At 42.6% G+C, this 22,452-nt stretch overlaps 1 protein-coding gene across 5 annotated transcripts in view; it reads right to left on the bottom strand.

The window, feature by feature from the left end:
• GOLIM4 (golgi integral membrane protein 4) overlaps window positions 1-22,452 on the bottom strand; it is an 81,046-nt gene that overhangs the window by 5,373 nt on the left and 53,221 nt on the right. For 2 of the 5 annotated variants that reach the window (XM_030760686.2, XM_022572896.3), the window contains 9 exons: window positions 21,899-21,981; window positions 20,993-21,076; window positions 17,452-17,610; window positions 14,942-15,274; window positions 12,833-13,074; window positions 12,065-12,147; window positions 10,101-10,210; window positions 6,989-7,156; window positions 6,593-6,661 (listed from right to left, as the gene is read on the bottom strand). In XM_030760686.2, coding sequence (XP_030616546.1) covers window positions 6,593-6,661; window positions 6,989-7,156; window positions 10,101-10,210; window positions 12,065-12,147; window positions 12,833-13,074; window positions 14,942-15,274; window positions 17,452-17,610; window positions 20,993-21,076; window positions 21,899-21,981 — 1,331 coding nt within the window. The remainder of the gene's footprint in view (window positions 1-6,592; window positions 6,662-6,988; window positions 7,157-10,100; window positions 10,211-12,064; window positions 12,148-12,832; window positions 13,075-14,941; window positions 15,275-17,451; window positions 17,611-20,992; window positions 21,077-21,898; window positions 21,982-22,452) is intronic. The other 3 variants (XM_022572905.3, XM_022572925.3, XM_022572915.3) reach the window with 3 other exon arrangements.

Raw genomic sequence — 22,452 nt, 5'->3', positions numbered from 1 at the left:
CACAGATAGGATCAAAATCTCCAAGGGTAAGGTCTAATCCAGGAATCTGTACTTTTTACACACTTTCCAAGGTGATTCTTAGCCACAGCAAAGCCTGAGAGCCATTCACTTGAGTGACAATGAATGTCTCTGGCTAGGGAGATAAACACCTGTTTATGAGTTCTGTCTTCTCTTCTCTTGGGATCTATTGTAGGAAATTTAGGTTGTTGACCAGTTGTCAATATAATCTGAGGTGGGAACCACTGATTTAAATTACTTTTTAATTTAGGGATTGCACAAAAGAAAATTTTGTAGTTTTTCAAATTTATAAATGTACCTTTTCTATTCTAGTAATATATGCTTCATGTTTGGGGCAAAAGTAATTCAAATCCATCTTAAAGGCACTGCTGAAATGGGACAAAGTGATATGGAGTTTCTCATTTTAAAATATGCTTACACTAATAACCAGAAGCCAAATGTGACTCTTTTACAATGTAGACACGCCAATTATGTCTTCCACACTTGACCCTCTTTACTATCGTGCTAAAGCCGACGCAAACATTTTGTTAAATATATTCCTACACCGCTCCTCATTACTCACTACTGAAATCTAATGTTTTAGGCATTTTAGCAATGGTCTCTATGTGATGTGGCAAAGTTTAATAAATAGCGAAAACTAAACAAGATAAAACAGATCTTCTGAATCTGAAATGGGCTTTGGCTAGCTACCCAGTCCCCGTATGTATTCGCACCTTTCTCTGATGCATCAAAGGTGTTACGGGATGAGCCAGGAACCAGAAGGCTGCACCTTAAGTAGTCAAGAATCCTGGAATCCAAAGAAGTGTATGGGATGTGACAAAGGAAGGGCCTTCCAACAATGTCCACTATGGTGGTGAACACCCCTGCTTACCAGCGAATATTTAATAGGAGAGTTTCTGCGATCTGGACAGCTTCTTGATGTGGTGATTCACAGGCTGACATACCACTAAAGGGAGCCAGGTAACCCTGTACCTGCTCTTGCGTGAGTGTTCAGATCAATCTGTTTTCAGTTAGACGGGAGAAACTGAGCACTCGGGTTTTGCAAAGTGGTCATTTAGTCTCTATATATTTTTAAACATTTAAATAATTTTGGGAGAGGGGGAAGATGGCGGGGAGAGGGGGTAGATGGTGGAAGAGTAAGACGTGGAGATCACCACAGATACATCAGAAATACATCTACACGGGGAACAACTCCTACAGAACACCTACTGAACACTGGTAGAAGACCTCAGACCTCCCAAAAGGCAAGAAACTCCCCACGTACCTGGCTGTGTGGATGAAAGGCTCCTGGTGCTGCAGCCAGGAGTCAGTGCTCTGCCTCTGAGGTGGGAGAGCCAACTTCAGGACACTGGTCCACAAGAGACCTCCCAGCTCCATGGAATATCAAACAGCAAAAATCTCCCAGAGATCTCCATCTCAACACCAGCACCCAGCTTCACTCAACGACCAGCAAGCTACAGTGCTGGACACCCTATGCCAAACAACTAGCAAGACAGGAACACAACACCACCCATTAGCAGAGAGTCTGCCTAAAATCATTATAAGTCCACAGACACCCCAAAACACACCACCAGACGTGGACCTGCCCACCAGAAAGGACAAGATCCAGCCTCATCCACCAGAACACAGGCACTAGTCCCCTCCACCAGGAAGCCTACACAACCCACTAAACCAACTTTAGCCACTGGGGACAGACACCAAAAACAACGGGAACTACGAACCTGCAGCCTGCAAAAAGGAGACCCCAAACACAGTAAGATAAGCAAAATGAGAAGACAGAAAAACACATAGCAGATGAAGGAGCAAGATAAAAACCCACAAGACCTAACAAATAAAGAGGAAATAGGCAGTCTACCTGAAAAAATTCAGAATAATGATAGTAATGATGATCCAAAATCTTGGAAATAGAATAGAGAAAATGCAAGAAACATTTAACAAGGACCTAGAAGAACTAAAGATGAAACAAGCAACGATGAACAACACAATAGATGAAATTTAAAATATGCTAGAAGGGATCAATAGCAGAATAACTGAGGCAGAAGAACGGATAAGTGACCTGGAAGATAAAATAGTGGAAATAACTACTGCAGAGCAGAATAAAGAAAAAAGAATGAAAAGAACTGAGGACAGTCTCAGAGACCTCTGGGACAACATTAAACACACCAACATTCGAATTATAGGGGTTCCAGAAGAAGAAGAGAAAAAGAAAGGGACTGAGGAAATATTTGAAGAGATTATAGTTGAAAACTTCCCTAATATGGGAAAGGAAATAGTTAATCAAGTCCAGGAAGCACAGAGAGTCCCATACGGGATAAATCCAAGGAGAAACACGCCAAGACACATATTAATCAAACTGTCAAAAATTAAATATAAAGAAAACATATTAAAAGCAGCAAGGGAAAAACAACAAATAGCACACAAGGGAATCCCCATAAGGTTAACAGCTGATCTTTTAGCAGAAACTCTGCAAGCCAGAAGGGACTGGCAGGACATATTTAAAGTGGTGAAGGAGAAAAACCTGCAACCAAGATTACTCTACCCAGCAAGGATCTCATTCAGATTTGATGGAGAAATTAAAACCTTTACAGACAAGCAAAAGCTGAGAGAGTTCAGCACCACCAAACCAGCTTTACAACAAATGCTAAAGGATCTTCTCTAGGCAAGAAACACAAGAGAAGGAAAAGACCTACAATAACAAACTGAAAACAATTAAGAAAATGGGAATAGGAACATACATGTCGATAATTACCTTAAATGTAAATGGATTAAATGCTCCCACCAGGAGACACAGATTGGCTGAATGGATACAAAAACAAGACCCATATATATGCTGTCTACAAGAGACCCACTTCAGACCTAGAGACACATACAGACTGAAAGTGAGGGGATGGAAAAAGATATTCCATGCAAATGGAAACCAAAAGAAAGCTGGAGTAGCAATTCTCGTATCAGACAAAATAGACTTTAAAATAAAGACTATTACAAGAGACAAAGAAGGACACTACATAATGATCAAGGGATCGATCCAAGAAGAAGATATAACAATTGTAAATATTTATGCACCCAACATAGGAGCACCTCAATACATAAGGCAAATACTAACAGCCATAAAAGGGGAAATCGACAGTAACGCATTCTGATATTTATAGGACATTCCATCCAAAAACAACAGAATATACATTTTTCTCAAGTGCTCATGGAACATTCTCCAGGATAGATCATATCTTGGGTCACAAATCAAGCCTTGGTAAATTTAAGAAAATTGAAATTGAATCAAGTATCTTTTCTGACCACAACGTTATGAGACTAGATATCAGTTACAGGAAAAGATCTGTAAAAAATACAAACACATGGAGGCTAAACAATACACTACTTAATAACGAAGTGATCACTGAAGAAATCAAAGAGGAAATCAAAAAATACCTAGAAACAAATGACAATGGGGACACGACAACCCAAAACCTATGGGATGCAGCAAAAGCAGTTCTAAGAGGAAAGTTTATAGCAATACAATCCTACCTTAAGAAACAGGAAACATCTCGAATAAACAACCTAACCTTGCACCTAAAGCAATTAGAGAAAGAAGAACAAAAATACCCCCAAAGTTAGCAGAAGGAAAGAAATCATAAAGATCAGATCAGAAATAAATGAAAAAGAAATGAAGGAAATGATAGCAAAGATCAATAAAACTAAAAGCTGGTTCTTTGAGAAGATAAACAAAACTGATAAACCATTAGCCAGACTCATCAAGAAAAAAAGGAAGAAGACTCAAATCAATAGAATTAGAAATGAAAAAGGAGAAGTAACCACTGACACTGAAGAAACACAAAAGATCATGAGAGATTACTACAAGCAACTCTACACCAATAAAATGGACAATCTGGAAGAAATGGACAAATTCTTAGAATGCACAACCTGCCAAGACTGAATCAGAAAGAAATAGAAAATATGAACAGACCAATCACAAGCACTGAAATTGAAACTGTTATTAAAAATCTTCGAAGAGATAAATAATTTTAAAGCACACATACTATTTTTTGGCAATGTCACAGTTTGTCTCGTTTGCTCATAAGGATATAAAAAATCTGTAAGTAAGCAGCATGAGGATGGGCTCACCATATGAATGTCTTTGACTCTAAGGATCCCAAACAGTAAACAATGAATGTGTGTTAATAGCCATCCGTCTTTATGTCTCAGAAGGATAACACTGTTGCACTCAGATAAGAGAAGGCAGGGAGAATGCACACTTGCTTTGGGTCCTCTACTCTCATAGTTCAATCAGTCTGATGGGCTGTACCTCTGAACAGGTATAACCCTGGCAAGATGCAGCTCCTCCCTAGGAGCAAATGTGACAGAAGTCAGGCTGACTGTGGGCTGGAAGGGAGGGGACCCAACAGCAGCAATGGGCCTTACATCCCAGGGGTCAGCTGGGGCAGTGGAAGACTCTGAGGCTTAAGGAAGATAAGAATGATGCAAATCACACAGCGTTTTATGGTTTTCAGTGCTCACACACACAGCACTTGTAAACAACACGCTATGTGTTCTCACGTATTGCATCCCTCTTTGTTTTTCTTCTTTTGCTGCAGTCTGCTGAGAACTTTGTCTCTGTTACTAGTCCTTGCCTGATATATGAAAGTGCTTCTCCCTCCTCAAGGGAAGAGCTGAGAACAATGGAAAGAGGTGGGAAAATCCAGTAACTAATCACCACAGGAACTACCACAAAAATATAACACAGCCTGAGCAAGGGGCGCTTAGCGGGCAGAGGGGAAAGGTACCCAGGGAAGAAGAGAGGCACGCTGGTCTTCTGCTGAGAGCTCACGTGGCAACCACCCTAAATGAGAGGGCGTGGTGACCTGGAGCCTCTGTGTGAGGGTTAGGAAGTGGGGACGGGGTGCCACAGCTAGGAGCTCTGGGCAGGAAACTAGGGGTCAGGCGCAGGGAGGGGTAAGGGCTCCAGTCAGTCAGGCCCCCTGAGGGAGGAGGGACAGCGGCCTGGGGAGCAGCTGCCCGGCGTCGGGCACCAGGCTCTGCCTGGTCATCATCCTCCTTCCCTCCCGCCTCTCTGCCTTTGTTTTCTTTCCATCTTTGATCCCTCTTGGATCCCAGGATTTCTCTCTCCACCTTACCTGATAGAATATAGAAGTTAAAAATAAAAATCAGTAAATACTGATTAAAATTTTATGTTTACCCTTCTGAATTTTTAAAAAGGAGCCAAGGTGAATCTCTTCTCTTTTAATCTCCCAAAGATTCCTGGCATCTGACATAATGAAACAAAGTAATATTAGTCTAGACATCCTGTTACAAGAGAGGTCCAGATGAATATCTTTCTCTTGCCAAACGTCTTAATATTCAAGGCTGCTGGGTTCTCTAACGCTCTCTTCTGATAACACAGCTCAGGGGCTTCATTAGGATGAACAGCAGGATGAGAAAAAGGAGAGAGAATACGAAGATCAAGCCAGGTAGACTGCACGTGACTAGAGGTGTATGTTGCCAATGACTGCAAAGAATGAGGTTCTTTTCTGTTTTCCCGGTATAAACACAAATTTCAGCATCAGCTCTGAAAAGCTGATAAATGCAATCTAAACGAGGCGGCAGACCTAGTCAAGGGAACCATGCCCGTGAGTGTAGCAGCTCGTGCCTTCTGAGCAGGCTCTCAGGGGTTGGGGGAGTTAGTTCAGGCTGCCACTTGTCTGTCCGCTCCTGCCGTTCCCCTTAGGGTCAGAGCCACACATCTGCAAGAGGCCTGGCTGAGAGATGCCTCTGAACCAGGGCTTTAATCTGCTGGTCCATTTGCTGGTCCAGAGAGAGACTGAACATGGGGCCTTGGCCTCATCCGTATCATATTCCCGAGAACTGAGCTTCAGCGGTCCATACAGTACCCCGCCGTGACTAACCAGCTACAACCAACAGTGTTCATCAGTCAATTACATGATTGTGGCACCAAGGTAGATGCTCTATAAACCTAATTAACAACGATATGCCAGAGGTTTACAATAAGAAGCAAACTAAAATGAAATGTTAAGAAATTCCACCCAAGCGCATCTTACTCAACAGAGCTCCTTACATATTTTTCCTTTTCTTCTTTGTTAAACTTGATTAAGATGCTAAATTCTTAGAAGGGCAGAGGCTAAAAGGAGAGGCTATAAAATTTTTTAAGTGTCTGGGGGTGCCCCTGTGACACAGGCACTGTGGCCATGTCTACAGGGAAAGTCTCTGGGGTTATCCAGACCCTCAGTGTGCAGAGCTTTGCTCTTCTTTCTTGTGAGGGAAAGAAACAGGAGAAAATATTCTTACAAACAACACATGAACCTAAGTCCGCCATTTCTGGAAGGCCAAGTGTCTTCTCAACTCAAAATTTCTAGGGAAAAACCAGAGAGGAGGATTTTATCACCCCATTTTTGTTATCTTCTAACCAAATGTCTCCACGGCCTTGGTCCGTTTCCCCTTGAAACCACCCTTCCTTACCCAGCCTACGGCTCTCTGAACCTTTCTACAGAAGCCTGCGCGGCCGAGGTTTGTTGCAGGCGAGCGTGAGGCCCCAAACAGTCTGGCCTCCTGCCCTCCCCCTTCCTACCTCCTCTTCCCCCTCTTCCTGGTACTGGTCATCCACATTGTCCTCCTGCTGGTCTGGATTTCCTGCCATCTGTTGAAACAAAAGGGGAAGCTCAGGTTACCGAACACTGGAGATGGGTTGTCCAGTCCTCTGGGACGAAGAACAGGCAGGCCACCATGAACATTACACTTTCAATGCATCAGGGGCCAGGAAATGATGACTAACCATTCTCAACACAAAGCCCAGGATGCCCATCCCCCGCTCTCTCTGAGGGTGGGCATTTCACATGATGACCCCCCCCAAAAACCCAAAGAGGTGAACCTCCTGTCCATGAGGTTATGGCTACCCTTTTGCGTAAAACCAGGCATTGTTAAAATACCCGAGTTAAAACCACCCTCCTTCGTGGCATCCGCTTACCACCAAATGCTCCTCCATTTCTGCATTCCCTTGCTTTTGGTGACTTTGTTTCTGCTCTTCATTTTCATCTGGCAAGTTTTCTTCCCTCACTTGCCCGGCTTCCTCAAATTCATCCTCCCCTTGATTATTAGGGTCGTCTGCTGGGTTTATATCCTCTACAGCTGCCCTCTGTAAAATTTTAATGAAAAGCAACCACCACTTCAAATTCCAGGATCAAGTTTAATTTCATTTGAAAGGCCAGACACTGGCAGAAAATGAAATTGTCCTTCACCAGATTGTTCAGATCTATCCTTGCCAAGACTCACAAGTATTCGTCCCACTGTCAAAAGATAAAGCCTCTGCTTTATGTGTCAGAGACTGATGCGTCAGAATTAAGTTCAAATAGCATTTCTTTCCTGCAAGCGATTCCAAAATAGTTCTCAAAACTCTAATTATCACAAGTAATATGAACATAACTAGATGACAAGAAAAACAGTTAATGAAAGCCAAAGGACCAAGTAGGAGAAATAATTAAAATGAGAGATTTAGATAGGCAAATAGTAACTTCTTTCACTGGTATGTTGATTTTTTTGACAGACGAGTTATCCTTTGCAAAACCAGCTGTTACATGTAAGTGAGTGAAAAGCAGCTGAGGAGAGAGGAAGCCCACACCAGAAAGGACCCAAGAAGAGGGCCCACGAGGAGACAAGAGGAGGCTAATTCACAAGTAGACGATCACGTTCTAGTGTGGATCACATTTATTTATTTTTTTATTTTTACTTTTTTCGGTACGCGGGCCTCTCACTGTTGTGGCCTCTCCTATTTCGGAGCACAGGCTCCGGACGCGCAGGCTCATTGGCCATGGCTCACGGGCCCAGCCACTCCGCGGCACGTGGGATCCTCCCGGACCGGGGCACGAACCCGTGTCCCCTGCATCGGCAGGCGGCCTCTCAACCACTGCGCCACCAGGGAAGCCTCCACATTTCTTTATAATGAACACTACCGTGAAGCTGAGAGAGGCTGCACTGGCAAGAGACAGGAGAAAAGGGACTGGGCTAACCCAGCCTCCGGCAATATATTTTGAAAAATACCTCCCCCTCCCCACCCCACCTCTCAAGTAGTGATTCTGTTATTGTGTTCAGTGAATGCCCTTCACATTATCAACTTTAGAATTATCTGGATGTCCCACTTATGCTCCCAAAGCACCTTTCAAAATAACACATGCCCTCATAAAGATTCAGATCTTAGAGCCTGAGCCGGGCAGAAATGGAGATGCTTGCAAGAGCTTCTCTGATCACACCAGGGTCATCAATAGGGCACTTCACTGAAGCAGCAAATGCTTCCCAGAGACGGTGAAGCCTCAGAGTGAGATTTAGTCTCCAGACCACAAAATTCTACTTCAGTTCACCTCAGAGCCTTGACCATGTACAAGAGCTCGCTGCAGTCTCAGCTGATGTAGTATCTGCACATCCCTTGCTATGTACTTTGCTCAAGAGCAAAATGACACTTTTCTTGGGAATGTGACAAATCATAACCTTCACACTAAACTCCAATTACTCCACAATCTTGTTATATGGATCACTTTTTGTACGTTATCAATAAACTGTGTGGAAATATAGGAAAAATGTAACACATTTTCTTCAGAAAAAAAGTACATGTCTTTTGCAAAAGTACGTGAAAATATACACATTAGTTCCAACTCTAACCAAGTAGTAAAAACGTTTAATAGGCACGGTTGTTACGTTCAAAAAATAGATAATCAATTAAATCTCAGTAAAGCTGGACAAAAATGTTTTTACTTTAAAAATAAATGGATAAAGTATGAGACAAAGAGAGGGACAAGCAGGCTAATAATTTCTAATTAAGAGAAGGCATGGTAGAAAGGCCAGCGTTTCCCAGCGTGTTATCTAGAGCAAGTCAACTGATGAAAGGAGAGTAAAGAATTATGCAGTCAGGTAAGCAATCGAAACACACAGCGTTTCCCAAAGTCAGTGACTGGAATACCCACCCTTCCTCTGTCCCCTCCACCGCTCTCAGGACGCTCTCAGGCATTTGCACACTCGCTTTCTTGCTCTCTCATGGACACTCTCTTGCTCTTTCACATTCTCTGGCTCTCTCACACTCTCCTGCTATCTATAGCTCTTGCTCTTTCCTGAAAATATTTCAGGGCTAGGGTTCCCTGGAGCATACTCTGAGAAATGCCAATTCAGGGGCTGGTGGGTAAATGTGTTCTGCCACCTCTCAGTGCAAGTTATGTACAAAAGCTGTTTCCATCAGGGTGACTTCAAGCATCTGGCAGGAAGACCTTCTCAATGTTTATCAAGGAAGAATATGGACAGGCAGGGCCCATGGGATAGCACAGACTGAATTTTATTAACATGGTGGTGGATTTCCTAGCAAAAGATGACAGGAGCGCTAGGATTTTACACTGTGAAAATCACCTACACATAAGCATAAGGACACACTCATTTGCAGGCAAGGCCAAGGCCACAGACCACCCAACTGAATTGGGAGTCTTGGTCCTTTTTGAGTAAACAAAAAGAACATTTCTGGTTACTATATCTCTAACTGCTAATATTCTAATTTTTCTATATAGCATCATGGTGTCTGGGAAATTTTTTTCTTTCACTTCTCAAACCTCACAATCCTATCTGTGTATTTATTAAAATAGTCACTGGACTGCTGGGAGATTACAGAGAGTCACATGACACACATTCACACCCTAGCAGACTGCTCAACATGCTTCATAGTGGTTAATATCCTTTCTCTGGTTCTCTCTCCAACTCCCACACTTGCTTTTTTTTTTTTTTTTTTCATCTTTCAAAACTACTACATATTTCAATGCCTCTTTTTTGCTTTTCTATTTTAATTTGACTAATCTGAAAGTCCCCAGAGGGAAACTCCTTGGATGTTTTCCCAGAGCAACCTTTAACCCATTCTCATCACACACACACCCCATGGTTTACAGTTAACAACACTGCTCATATCATATAATTGTGTAGGCCACCTTCCTTCTGTGCTGATGAAATAACAGACATATCTGGAGCCAGAGTCACGGTGTCAGGTAAACCTTCAGGTTTCCTTTCTGCCTTGTGAGTTCCCAAGTGTCACGACCGGAAGAGAGGACACTTACATCTGCCTCGGATTCTGGGTCAGCTTCGTGGGGCCCTTGTTCTTGAAGCTCATGTCCATTCTCTGGGTCTTCTTCTGCCTCGTCTTGGTGCTGGTTGTCTCTCTCATAGGCTAGCAAATCAAAGGAACTAATATCAGTCCAAACAAACCAGACAGGATTCTCCCCTTGAAAGCAAAGCAAAGTCACCAGCGGGCTTTCCTGCAGACCACTTCACCTGCTCTCTCCTCCTGCTAGGTTAGCTCGACATAAGGTGTATGTTTCAGCTTTTCTGGAAAAGTTATGCCCTTTCCCCAGGCCTTGTGTCTACAGAGATAGTGTGGAAAGGCCTTGTGTCTACAGAGACAGTGTGGGTAAGTGACACCATTCTAACTCTCCCAAAACAAATGTTTACAACAAAAGCGGCATTTTCCCCCCCATTATGCCAAAAACAACAATCAAAACTTTCTTGATAAGATAAAGCCCAGTCAATTGGACATCGCTAAAATTATCAACTAATTTTTGGTAATGTCAGAGAAAATGGCAAGGCACTGAAAGAAGAAACTGATGCTATTTCAGGAAATGAAAGAAATAACAACCCCATTTGTGGAGCTAAAAAAACAAATTCAGCCCGTCGTCCTGTGTTCTCTGAATTGGCGGTAATGATGATGCCACAAGCACTGCATGCTTATACTCACACACACGTTTACTTGCTTCGTTTTGAACAAAATTATTTCAATTAAGAGAATGTATTGATAGATAAGAGCACACAAAGAGAGGAACAAATAACTTCCTTCGGTAAGATGCAAGAGGAAAGGTTAAGTATAGGGAGAGTATTCAGCCTGTAGAAAATAAAGGTGCAGGTGACTTTCCATCAGGTTTCAAGCGCACCAAGGGATCCATTAAATAAAAGAGAGAACAAATGGTTCTCTAGTCTTACTGATAATGGAACAAAAAAGCTTAAAGTGCTGTATGGGGGGACATAAGGAAAACAATGTCTTGACTATAAGGGCTATAAAATATCAGAACAGGCTGTAGAGGGAGTTTGGGTAATCACCTTCCTTTAGATTCTTTAGGAAAGGATACAGAGCTAAGTGTTAGTGTTGCCAGGGAAACGGTTACTGTCTAGTCCTATCATCACAGTAAGTGGTATTTGATAAATGACACATAGATGCGCCCTGCAAATGAAAGCTACTATTGACTTAATTTGAAAAACTTTCAAGGCAATAATCTAAACACCTCCAAGGTAAGAAGAAAATGTAGAAGTTTCCCAAAGTATAACAGTCCTATGACAATGTGTTAGAAATAAGTACTTAGCATACAAAACAAACTACCATTTCCTCTCTAAAATGTCAGAGAACAAACGGATTATCTTGCGTGATTTAGGCTACCAATGTGAACTGTTTGGGAGGATTAAGAAAAGCATACCAACAACAACAAAAGACAGATGGTAGTACGTGCAGGTATCCTCCACTTTTTGAAAGTTCGTTTTACGTCACCTCACTTTTCCGAAAGACCTACATTAGTACCTGTTTTGGGTAACCGAAAGAATTCGGAAGGGGATTTCCAATTTTATGGAAAAAGGTGAAAAGCAAAAATAGCGACTAGTGTTGGTTCTGCAGCGAGAGAGAGAGAGAGTCTCGTGGAGACAGTACACACCCAGAGCAGAGCAGGGAGAGTGGCATTGTCCGTCCAGCTCCTTCCCCAGGACCTACACTCAGCGGCTCAGCATCAGCCCCCAGAGCTCTGAACTGTGCCTGTGAGCACCTGTGCTTTACCTCGATTTACTCTGTGTATCCCTTAGCAAGATGTGTCCTATGGTAATTGCTTCTTTGCTTTACACCATTTTAGTTTACAAAAGGTCTCACAGGAACGCTCTACTTTCAGAGAGCGGGAGAAACATGTATGCAGATACACATATAACTCTGAGTTGATATTATATATTACCAAGCAGTTTTATTAAAACATTCATCATCTAAGAAGCTCACCACCTCCTTCCTCTTCCTGGATGCCCTGGTCCTCTGCTCCCTGAACAACATCATTATCTACAGCATCATAACGAGCTTGCTGCCTGCAAGGGAAACAATCATCACCTCAGGGACACAAATTAAGTAGCACAGTTTGACATAAGTCATTTATCTTTAAAGAGAGTTATCAATGAATTTTTCGACACTTTTTGAAAAGCCATAAAAATATTTCTTAAACTTATCCAATTAGGTTTAATAAAGATTCCAGATACTTTCAAAACATGCCTTATAAAAGATAAAATACCTTTCAAATGATAAAATAAAATGAAGTTAGCACAAAACCTGATAGGTTATTTTGAGACATACACTGTCATTTTTTTTTTTTTTTTTTTGGTGGTACGCGGGCCTCTCACTGTTGTGGCCTCTCCCGTTGCGGAGCACAGGCTCCGGACGCGCAGGCTCAGCGGCCATGGCTCACGGGCCCAGCCGCTCCGCGGCATGTGGGATCTTCCCGGACCGGGGCACGAACCCGTGTCCCCTGCATCGGCAGGCGGACTGTCAACCACTGCGCCACCAGGGAAGCCCTACACTGTCATTTTTAAGCAGGGAAAAAAAATGTTGATTATTCTGAAAATTCAATGTTTGGAATGTAGTTTTCAGGTAGTGGTTCTGCCTCAGCTACATGAGCAACAGGAGCCCCTCAAGTTCATGGGTGACAAATACAGGAAGCCATCTCTATCCTGCTCGTGAACGCCAGAGGCGGGCTGCCTAGGCCCATCAGGAGGCTACCGTGTCTGCTCCGGGCGCCGCGGCCGGCCCTCGGCGAGCCCAGCCTGCCTCTGCTGGGCCGTCTCCCTGGCGAGGAGCTGCGGCTGGTGCTGGTGCAGCAAGGGCCGCTGCAGCCTCTGCTGGGGCGGGGCCTCGGGGCGCTCCTTCGGCCGCTGGGCCTCCTCCACCCGCCGCACTGCCAGCCTCTGCTGCTCCTCATACGGCGACTGGAATTTGGCGGCCGGGTTGCCCGAGGGATACACCTGGGGAACAGAGAGTCGCTGCAGAGCAAGAACTGTCGGGTCCCCTGGGTCCTCCCTTCGTCCCTTTTGCGTGACACGCGCAGAAGGCAGGGCTGGTTTGTGAACACCTATCTGTCAGGTCAACTGTCATAATGGTCCAAAGCCACCCCGCGGCTGGACTCCACTCCTGTCTCCCAACGCTCTGAATCACCCTTGGCTTCTTTCAGCAACTGGTCTTCTCCTTTTGTTGGCATTAAGGCAGATTTTTAATGTGCTCCCTCTCAAATGGAGGAGGACGCAACAGAAGAAATGTTTCAACCCTAATTAAATTTATGCTCAGAAGGCTCTGGTATATGTGGGCACGTAATAACCTCAGACTAAATGGGGCGATTTGTGAGCTGAGGCTGAGGCTAAGGCTTTCCCATGAAGCCTAAAGACCGAGGGAAGCTAATTAACTCTCGCAATGCATATACTAATCTCAGGCTAAGCGGAGCCAAGACGAGTCAAATTTCAGATTAGGGTGGAAAAGCAGAGAACCGTTTTTCTTCAAAGAAACCAAAAATGGATGAGAAGAGAGAACTTTCTGATTAAAGGAAAACCTGATACAGGAATTCTTAAACTCTGCTTCCATTAAGCCGTCTACCACTCCCTCCTCCGCCCCTCTCTCCCAACTAATACGAGTCCACACAGCTCTCACCAAAGGAAAGAGTGTGCATGGTTGAGGGAAATTAAACCTAGTGGGGAATTACCTTTGAGGAAAGCTATGAAGGACCCAAGACTGGGAGAGAGGCTTCTTCATGCCACCTTTGCAACAATTTAAGAGTGCACCCACAGGGGGGCCTTCACACCTGCCCAGCCAAAGCCTCTAGCGGCTTGAAGTCTTGGAAAGTTTGAGGCCAAACAAAGCTTCAGAACTATAAATAAAAGGTGACCAGCGTCCACGTAAGGGCCAGGTAGCCTACCGTCAGGTATCACCTTCGAGGCTGTGTAAGGAAGGTACACCTGGCTGCACTCAGGGTTGCTTTCAGTTCTTTTAAAGTCTCATTTATGAAAATAATGGATGTTTTTATGAGCCTTACTTATGTGAGAGGGGAGTGCTCAGTGGTGGAGCCTGAGCAGAGACTGGTAAACACACTCACTCACCTAGTGGCATGTCCTTAAGTCAGCTTTCTGATGACTTGCTAACCACCCTGAAGGTGAGCGTGCAAAAGCCAACATAGGATTTGACAGTAAGTAAGTGAACAGGGAGAAAAGTACCCTTGATCACAGAAAATGCGTCACTTCTTGGCCTCAAGATGCCCACGGGGCTCGAGCACAGACTGGAAGGTGCAGGATGAGGTGCCCATCTACTCTTCTACTCTGTTAAAGGGGTGTGACTGAGTCTCTCTCACTGTGCACTCTTGACAAAGACAATACATACACACATGCATAGGACCTTCTCTTTTCCCCAACCGTCTTTCTGGGATAAGGTAGCTATGCTACTAACATCACAATAGAACATTTAAATAGGTACATGTAACATTTAGCAAGATCATCCCAATTTTACTTTATAGACTGTTATACACGACGGCTTTTTCCTTAACCCAGCTGACCCTTGAACAGCGTGGGAGGCTGGGGCGCTGACCCTCCGTGCAGTGGAGAATCTTCTTACAGCTTTCAGTCGGGCCCCTGTATATTGGGTTCCTCCATAGCCTCCCTCCCTATAGGGGCTCCTCTGGGCAGTTCCCCACGTGCAGGTTCTACTAACCGCGGATCTTGTGTTTACTACTGAAAAAATCCTGGTATGAGTGGACCCGTGAGGTTCAAACCTGCCCTGCTCAAGGGTCAACTGCCCATAGACACAAAGGCGCACCCCTTATCCCAGGCAACTGGCTGGATGACCTCGTACCCCAGCGCGAGCCTGCCCTTCCAGGAGCCTGGCTTCCTTCCGCTCACGCCGTTCCGCCCACTCCCGATGCCGCTGCTCCTCCGGCGATGGGTCGTGCTCCTCCGCGAGGTGCTCGGCCTGCCCAACCTGCTCCATCGCCTCTTCCTCCAGGGCCCTCCTGTGCTCCTCCTCTGCCGGCCGCCCCTCGGGCTCCCCGCGGCCTGCTTCTCGCTGGGTCAGTTCTGCGGGCGCCTGGAATCCTGCCTCCTTCTGGGTGGGAGGGTAAGGTTCTGTTTCCTCCGTTCTTCCAGGGACTGCTTCATGGTTCTGCCACACTTCGCTATTTCGGGACACCTAGGCCAAGCACATCACTGGAAATGACACTCTTCTATTTCAAAAGCAGTGATAGAATCTCTTTATTACCATGTCTACGGGGTTACAACATAAGCAAAATCCTGGAGTCTAGAAACACAGTCCTGACTGAAAAGTATGGCTGCAGTGGAGTCACTTAACTCTTCTCACTGTGTGATCTCACCTACAAAATAGAGACAACGTAAGCAAAATTTCATCGTGGAAAGAGTACCGTAAATAACCTAAAAGTAAAGCCTATAAGTGACCACATCTCAGTAGACCCTACCCTCAAAAGCAATCTAACTCCTGTTCTCCCTTAGAATAAAAAGGGAAAAACCCTCATACTTCAAGTGATCAAATACGTAATTTTCTTCAAGGTAAATTTTGTTTTCAATAATTATATGAAAAGAAGAGGATAAGATCAAATAGAGGATGAGCTAGCTTTGTTTCCTGTTAGCAAACATAAAAAAAAGAATGCCATTACTAATGGACACCCATATGTTGGCTATAATAGTGCCCATTAAATCAGGTACAATTAAACATTTCTGACGTATTAAAGTGGTATTTCTTTGTAAACCAGAGGAAGTCTTTTGTGAGTACTTTATTAACACAGAAAACTCTGAAGGAAAAAAAAGATGTGTCTTTTCACAGAGGACTCCTCTTCTAAAAGTGGTTGATTTAAATCAATTTTCTCTGCAAGTTTCAGAGATTTCTATACGGTCTTCATTACTTAGAAAAGAGAGGCAAAAGGGAGATGGTATAATATCAATAGGAAAATGTGTCACTGTCCTCCCTCCCACCAACCTTCTTTAGCAGAAAGGATACTTTCTTTGGTCAGGTTGCTGTCCCATAATTGAAATAAATGTGAAGCCCTGTTCTTAAATTAGCAGAAACATAACTTAGAAACTGGATTGTATACATAAACAAATAAGCCAAGGGAAAAAGTCCTTTCTCAGACATCTGAGGATGGCTTTTGGAGGTGTACATTTTACCAAGACCTTGCATACCTGACAAGTTTGAATTGATACTGCCCTGGCTTTACAGGAAATATTTCTCTGAAGGGCCCTAAGTGCTTTCCAACACCTGTCACTTATCTCCACAACCTCCCCGTGAGAAAGGTTAGAGCAGATGACTATTATCTCCACCTCCCAGATGGAAGAACTAAAAAGTCTGAGTCTTTAAAAGATTAATCCAGTAAACTGGTAGTTAAACTTAGATAGAGAATAGAACCAATTTCCACACCAGGGCTCTGGTTGTGTTTTCTTAAGTCAGGAGCAACATAAGACCCAGACAAAGAACAAGCATCCAGGAGGATACAGAACCTGTGAAGGAATGCTTTGCTCAGACTGAAGATTCAAACGAAGTCCACTCACTTCAACTTAATTATTCCCATAAGGTGATAAGAAGGTGAGTTGGGGAAAGTCTTCTCAAACATTCACTGTTTAAAACGACTTTGTTGGGGGAAAGATAATCATACTTGCCATTTTTATTACAGGTGTGATTGCATAAACAACTCTGTAAGAATTAATCATATGGGCGACACCACTTTTGATGTTTCACTTGGGAGATATTCTTAAGCAACAAGGCTTAATTTTATGAAGAACAGGAATACAAAAAATGGATTCTGTGACTAGCACTTATACTCTTGTAGTTTTATGAAGGCTATATAATACAAACTTTGACATATTTTGTATGGACCAAGTACAGCATCAAGTTCAAATATATTATCGGCTTTAATACTTAAGTGGGCTGATTGTCATATAATATCCTCATGATCATTTAACCTTCTCACTCTATCCCCAAACCCCCCCAAAAAACCCCCTAAAATATTCAGACATGACAGCTCCTTTCAAACAAATATACCCACATGAAGAAAGACAAAACTAGTTCAGTCTTTTCCAGGAAACAGAACAGCAGTTCTCAAAGTGTGCGTCCCCAGACCACCGAAATCAGCTAGAAATGCAAATCCTCAGGCCTCACCCCAAATTCACTGAACTGTAAACTGTGGGCTGGGGCCCAGTTATTCCTGTTTTAACAGCCCTGCTAGGGACTCTGATATATGCTAAAATGTGAGAACCAGTGTTCTGCAGTTAGAGCTGGCAATATTTAGAGCAGTTCACCTGAGGACAGCTTGACAGGGAAAGCGACCTGACCACAGATGACCAGTTCATGCCTCTTACCTCCCGAGGCTCTCCGGGTAACTTGTCCCTTGTTGCGCTGTCACCTTGTGGAGAATGTGCCACCTGGGTAAGATTTTGCTGCTCTGTTTGTTCTGGTTTTCGAAAGCTTGGAATCCTATTCAGAGTATCTTTCAGTTGTTTATATTCTGCAACTTGAGTCTGCATACAAATTGCACAATTGGATGCAAATTGCACAATTTGAGGAGGGAAAAGGATACCATTCATAGACGGTTCACTGGAAGACTAGACAAAAATATTATACCTAAATGCAAGAAAGAAAAAATACGCAGACTGTTTCCATGCATTATCTATACTTACTTGGACATGCTCAACCATTTATAAGCACATGCAAATCAGAGTTAAAGGGAACAGAGAAAAAGTATCTAAGACAGATGTTAGTTTCCCATGCTACATTAAACTAAGTCAGGATTTTTATATATAAATTTCTAGTCTAAATATCATTATTAAAAGTAAGACAGCTATGCAATCAGTTTTATGACATTAAACTCTATTTTAAAATTGCACAATTATGTAAATATAAGTGCAGATTATCTTTTACCAATATGGTCTGAGTAACACTTTTCAGCAGAAAAGAACCATAGGCTTCAAATAAGTAACTGAATATATATGTAAAATCACTCAGGCCACCCTCTTCTTCCAGTCAATACGTGCTCACAAAGGGTCCCTTCCTCTCCAGAGCGCTTCCTGTATTGTGCTCTGCAGTTTTGGAAAGCAATAGCATAGGCATGAAATGAGGCTGGATTTTTATTCTTCAATTCTGAATGTCCTTTTCTTCTAGAGCAACAAAGGCACTAACGAAGGCATAGGTCTAGAATATACTCATATACTCACATGTGTGTACCCGTGTGTATATGTGATAGGGTGTGTGTGTGTGTGTGTGTGTGTGTGTGTGATATTTTTAATACAAGAAGCTAGAAAGACGGAAAAAATCAAACACTTTAAGTAGGAAAACCAAGAGACTATACTTAGCTCATCATATGCACCAACACCGTAACCCAAAACAGAAATACTGTGTGTGTAAACACACACTTCCATGAACACAAAGAACCCAGAAATCTCTTCTGAAAGAAAGAGCCTGCTGGCCAGGGCCGCCGCCCTCAGTGTGCACAGCAGACGGGGCGTCGAGGCTGGTGAGTCATGCTCCTGCGGCCACAGCTGTGCACCTGTACAGTGCTCTCCCACCCCCTTTCTGCCTTTTTCTAATTCACACAGAGGTGCAGAAGTCTGCTTGCTAAATCTGTCTCAGGGGAGTGCTTCTTTATCATTTGAACAACGGCGTGCCAAACGGCTAACAATGGCCCTTAGCCCAGAAATCTACCAAAACATTTGCAAACCAACTTTGGAGGTCAAAGAAAAAAAGATGACATCCACACAATGATACTTTTAATAAGATAAATATTCTAGTCTTTTTTTCTTTCTCCTCCTCCTAGATACATAACCTTTGAAGGCAGTAATGCTGTGGTTCTCAAATACTAGCGTGCATTAAGAATCATGTTAAATTATGGAAGGATCATGTTAAAAATGCAGGCTCCTGGACCCCCCACCCTAGAAATGATGATTCAGTAGGTCTGGAGCAAGGCCCAGGTAACTGTGATACAGGGAGTCTCCACAAATTCCAGCTGAAGAGTTAAGTGTGACTTTGATGTCCATAAGCTTCCAGCTTGGTTCTGGGCAATGATTTGGGGCCAGCTACAGTACTCCTTTTTGACCTTACTTTATTTAGATATAAAAAGGATACAGTATTATATAACTCAGTAGGTTGTGAACAGTAAATAAAATTCTGTACATAAAGTTATTATGATAATCCCTGATAAATTGTAAACTCTCAAATTCTACTCTGTTCCTGCTTTCTCCCGCTCTTAATTATTCCATTTAAAAATCAGGTTGTCGGGCTTCCCTCGTGGCGCAGTGGTTAAGAGTCCGCCTGCCGATGCAGGGGACACGGGTTCGTGCCCCAGTCCGGGAAGGTCCTGCATGCCGCGGAGCGGCTGGGCCCGTGAGCCATAGCCGCTGAGCCTGCGCGTCCGGAGCCAGTGCTCCGCAAAGGGAGAGGCCACAACAGTGAGAGGCCCGCGTACCGCAAAAAATCAGGTTGTCAAGACAGAATCTCATAAGATGATTTACATGAGAGACGTAGATGCCTGAAATAGCAGTTGTTTTCTGAGCAGATCTGGGGAAAGTTTTAATACGGGGGTAAAAGAGCAGGAGAAACTTGGAGGCCCCACCCAAAAGAACCAAAAAGCTATTGAAAGAAATAGAAAATTATATGTAAGTTAAATAAAAATATTTTTTCTGTTGCAAAACCTTGTCGGCAATACTCCCAGGATGCTTACGACAGAATCTGGCTTTGGTCATTAAATGAATTATTTTACTTATATTTTTCTGAATTTTCAAATTGTTGCTTAGTCTAATATTTATGGCTATTATAGTACATAGAGTATTCAAATTGGTTTGTCACATTTTTCAGTATGAAAAGCAGCCTCACAGAAAATAATAATACTTGGTAAAAATTTTATAAAGAAGGTTTTGAATGTAATAATATCCTCTAAAGTCAATTTAATTTATACCCATGGAAAAAAATTACCACACAGCTACAGTTTTGTAGGGAGATAATCAATGACTGCCTTGAAAAAGGGTCCCAGAGACACAGATGCTACAGCCTCTGAGATGAATCAGGGCCCAGCATATGATTCTATTAATAATTTTATAAAGACAAAAGATAATACATGGTCTCCTGGTAAGCAAAGATAGTTGGTTTTCCTTTGCCCTTTTCTTTCAATTCTTCCAAGAGAAGAAAAGTGAAGACCGGTGATTAAGAAGCCATTCTTATTTCTTTGCTTCGACTAGAAAGCTGTATAACACTCAATGTGATATTACTTTAATAAGCTCTCCAACACTTGTATTTGTTCACTTGTTCATTCAGTAAGTGTCTACTCGGGGCCTGCCTTGTGCCGAGGACTGTTCTAGGCTTTGAACAAATGAAGCTTACGACTCTCGTTTTCCTTCTCTATTGACTTGAGAGCTCTTCTTATTTCCTGTAATTTGACCAAACAACACATAAGCCTAGTCCCCAAAGCAGTGTGTGCAGGCTGTAAAGCTGGGAGCAAGGGAGGGAGGAATAAAATATAGAGCTTGACAATAATTTATTTAGGTAGCTAGCATCATAAAATCCTACAGATCATATAGCAAGCGTCAATACAGGTCACACGGTGGCAAAAGACCACATATGTGGGATAATTTCTGTGACTGAAACAAGTATTAGACTACTGCATGCAGGGGCTGGAGGAGGGTAGAAAAAGTAATATGCACCACACTGCCAGTGCAAAAAAACACCAAAAAACAAAGGTTTATTTAATATTCTCTTGATTGAGTTTTGAAAGCATGCACGATCTTCAGCATCAGGAAAGCTCTGTCCTAAGGAACTCAGTGAAGCCTGGCCTTTAAGAGACTACACGCAAGAGGAATTCAGAAATGTTAAGCAGACTTAAAAAGAACCCAGAGAGGCCGCTACCCTTCTAACCTGTGCAGCAGCTAGTGCACTCTTGTGGTCTTCCAAAGTCACTACAAGTTGTTCATGCTCGGAGAGTAAATTCTTATGCTGTTGCTACACAGAAAAGAATTTTACAGGTTGAGTTTTAACATTCTAAGACAAACTCCTCTTGGGCAGACAGTGGCATGAGCACCCAGATGCTGCTTGCTTGCTGGTTTGTTTTTGCAGTATTCGTTAAGTTCCGAAATCTTTGTAGAGGGAAGACTATGATTAATGTATTCCACAATCTAAAATGTGCTGCCCAAATATCACAATCACTTACAGTGAAATCAACACACAAAGAAAAATACCTCTCGTTATTAATAAACCTTTGTAAATAAAAAGCTTATTAATCTAACAAACCTGCAACATTACAGCCATACTGGAAATAAGTGAAAAATATTATTAATAATATTTGAATTAACATTTTTATTATTAAAAATTATAACAATAGTGCAGAATATTTGAAAAATAGATGGGGAAATATATAATCCCACTATCCTTAAATAAGTTACAAACGATTTTATATGTTTCCTTTCGGTCTTCTCTACATAATTGTATATAGCTATCATAGTAGCCTGCATTCTACTTCATGTACTTATTTTTACTTAAGATATTAAAGGTATTTCTATATTGCCAAAAAAAAAAAAGCTTATTAAGATTGAACCATCTAGCAAAAGAATCATTTCAGTACTAATGGAAATGCTGGGATTTCCAGATCATCGTTTAGCTTATGATACAGAAGTGGTAGAAGTATTGGGCCTGGTCCGGTTTATGCAAAGCCCAAAATAACAGTGTGCATTGTAAAGCATGTCAAATAGGGAACGACTTTTAAGGTCACTCTACAAAGTAAAGCAGGCAAACACTAAACAGTCAAATGCTGGGTATTTTGTTTACCTTGACATCTTGCAGCTGTGTGTGCATGTCCTGATGCGCTCTCCTCAGCTGTCTGTTCTCTTCTCTCAAATTGTACACGGATTCTATTTTAGAAAAAGGGAAATCATGCGTAAAGCCCTGGGCCTTTTTGGCTCTTGATTCTATTATTTTCACATCTAAAGCCTCACATAACTTTTTCTAGGATTGTTTTGAACTTTGACAGTACCATATTCCAAATCAACAAAACCTATACCATTTTGGGATGCGGCATGGATTCAGCTGGACAACCCAATACAATCCGGTTCAGTGGTTTAAATACATTTAAACAAGCTACACGTCGTAGAAGTTAAGGATTTTTAATTAGTCCTGTGCTAAAAATGAAATGTTTCTGTTAATAAGCAAACCCTTAGGAATGAAATGTAATGGGTAGGGGTCATCTAAGATTTTGATCTCTTCACAAATTAAAAACAGGGCTATCAAAAAGCAAAACCACATTTCTCATAGCATGAATAATTTCCACAGTCCCCAAAAGGTATTTCAGTTACAAAAGCAACCCAAGAAATAAATAAGAGACA

This window comes from Delphinapterus leucas, chromosome 4, assembly GCF_059928025.1.
Source record: "Delphinapterus leucas isolate spDelLeu-1000000601 "Yukka" chromosome 4, BTC_Dleu_Yukka2, whole genome shotgun sequence".
NCBI lineage: Eukaryota > Metazoa > Chordata > Mammalia > Artiodactyla > Monodontidae > Delphinapterus > Delphinapterus leucas.
This window is presented reverse-complemented; position numbering and strand designations above follow the sequence as displayed.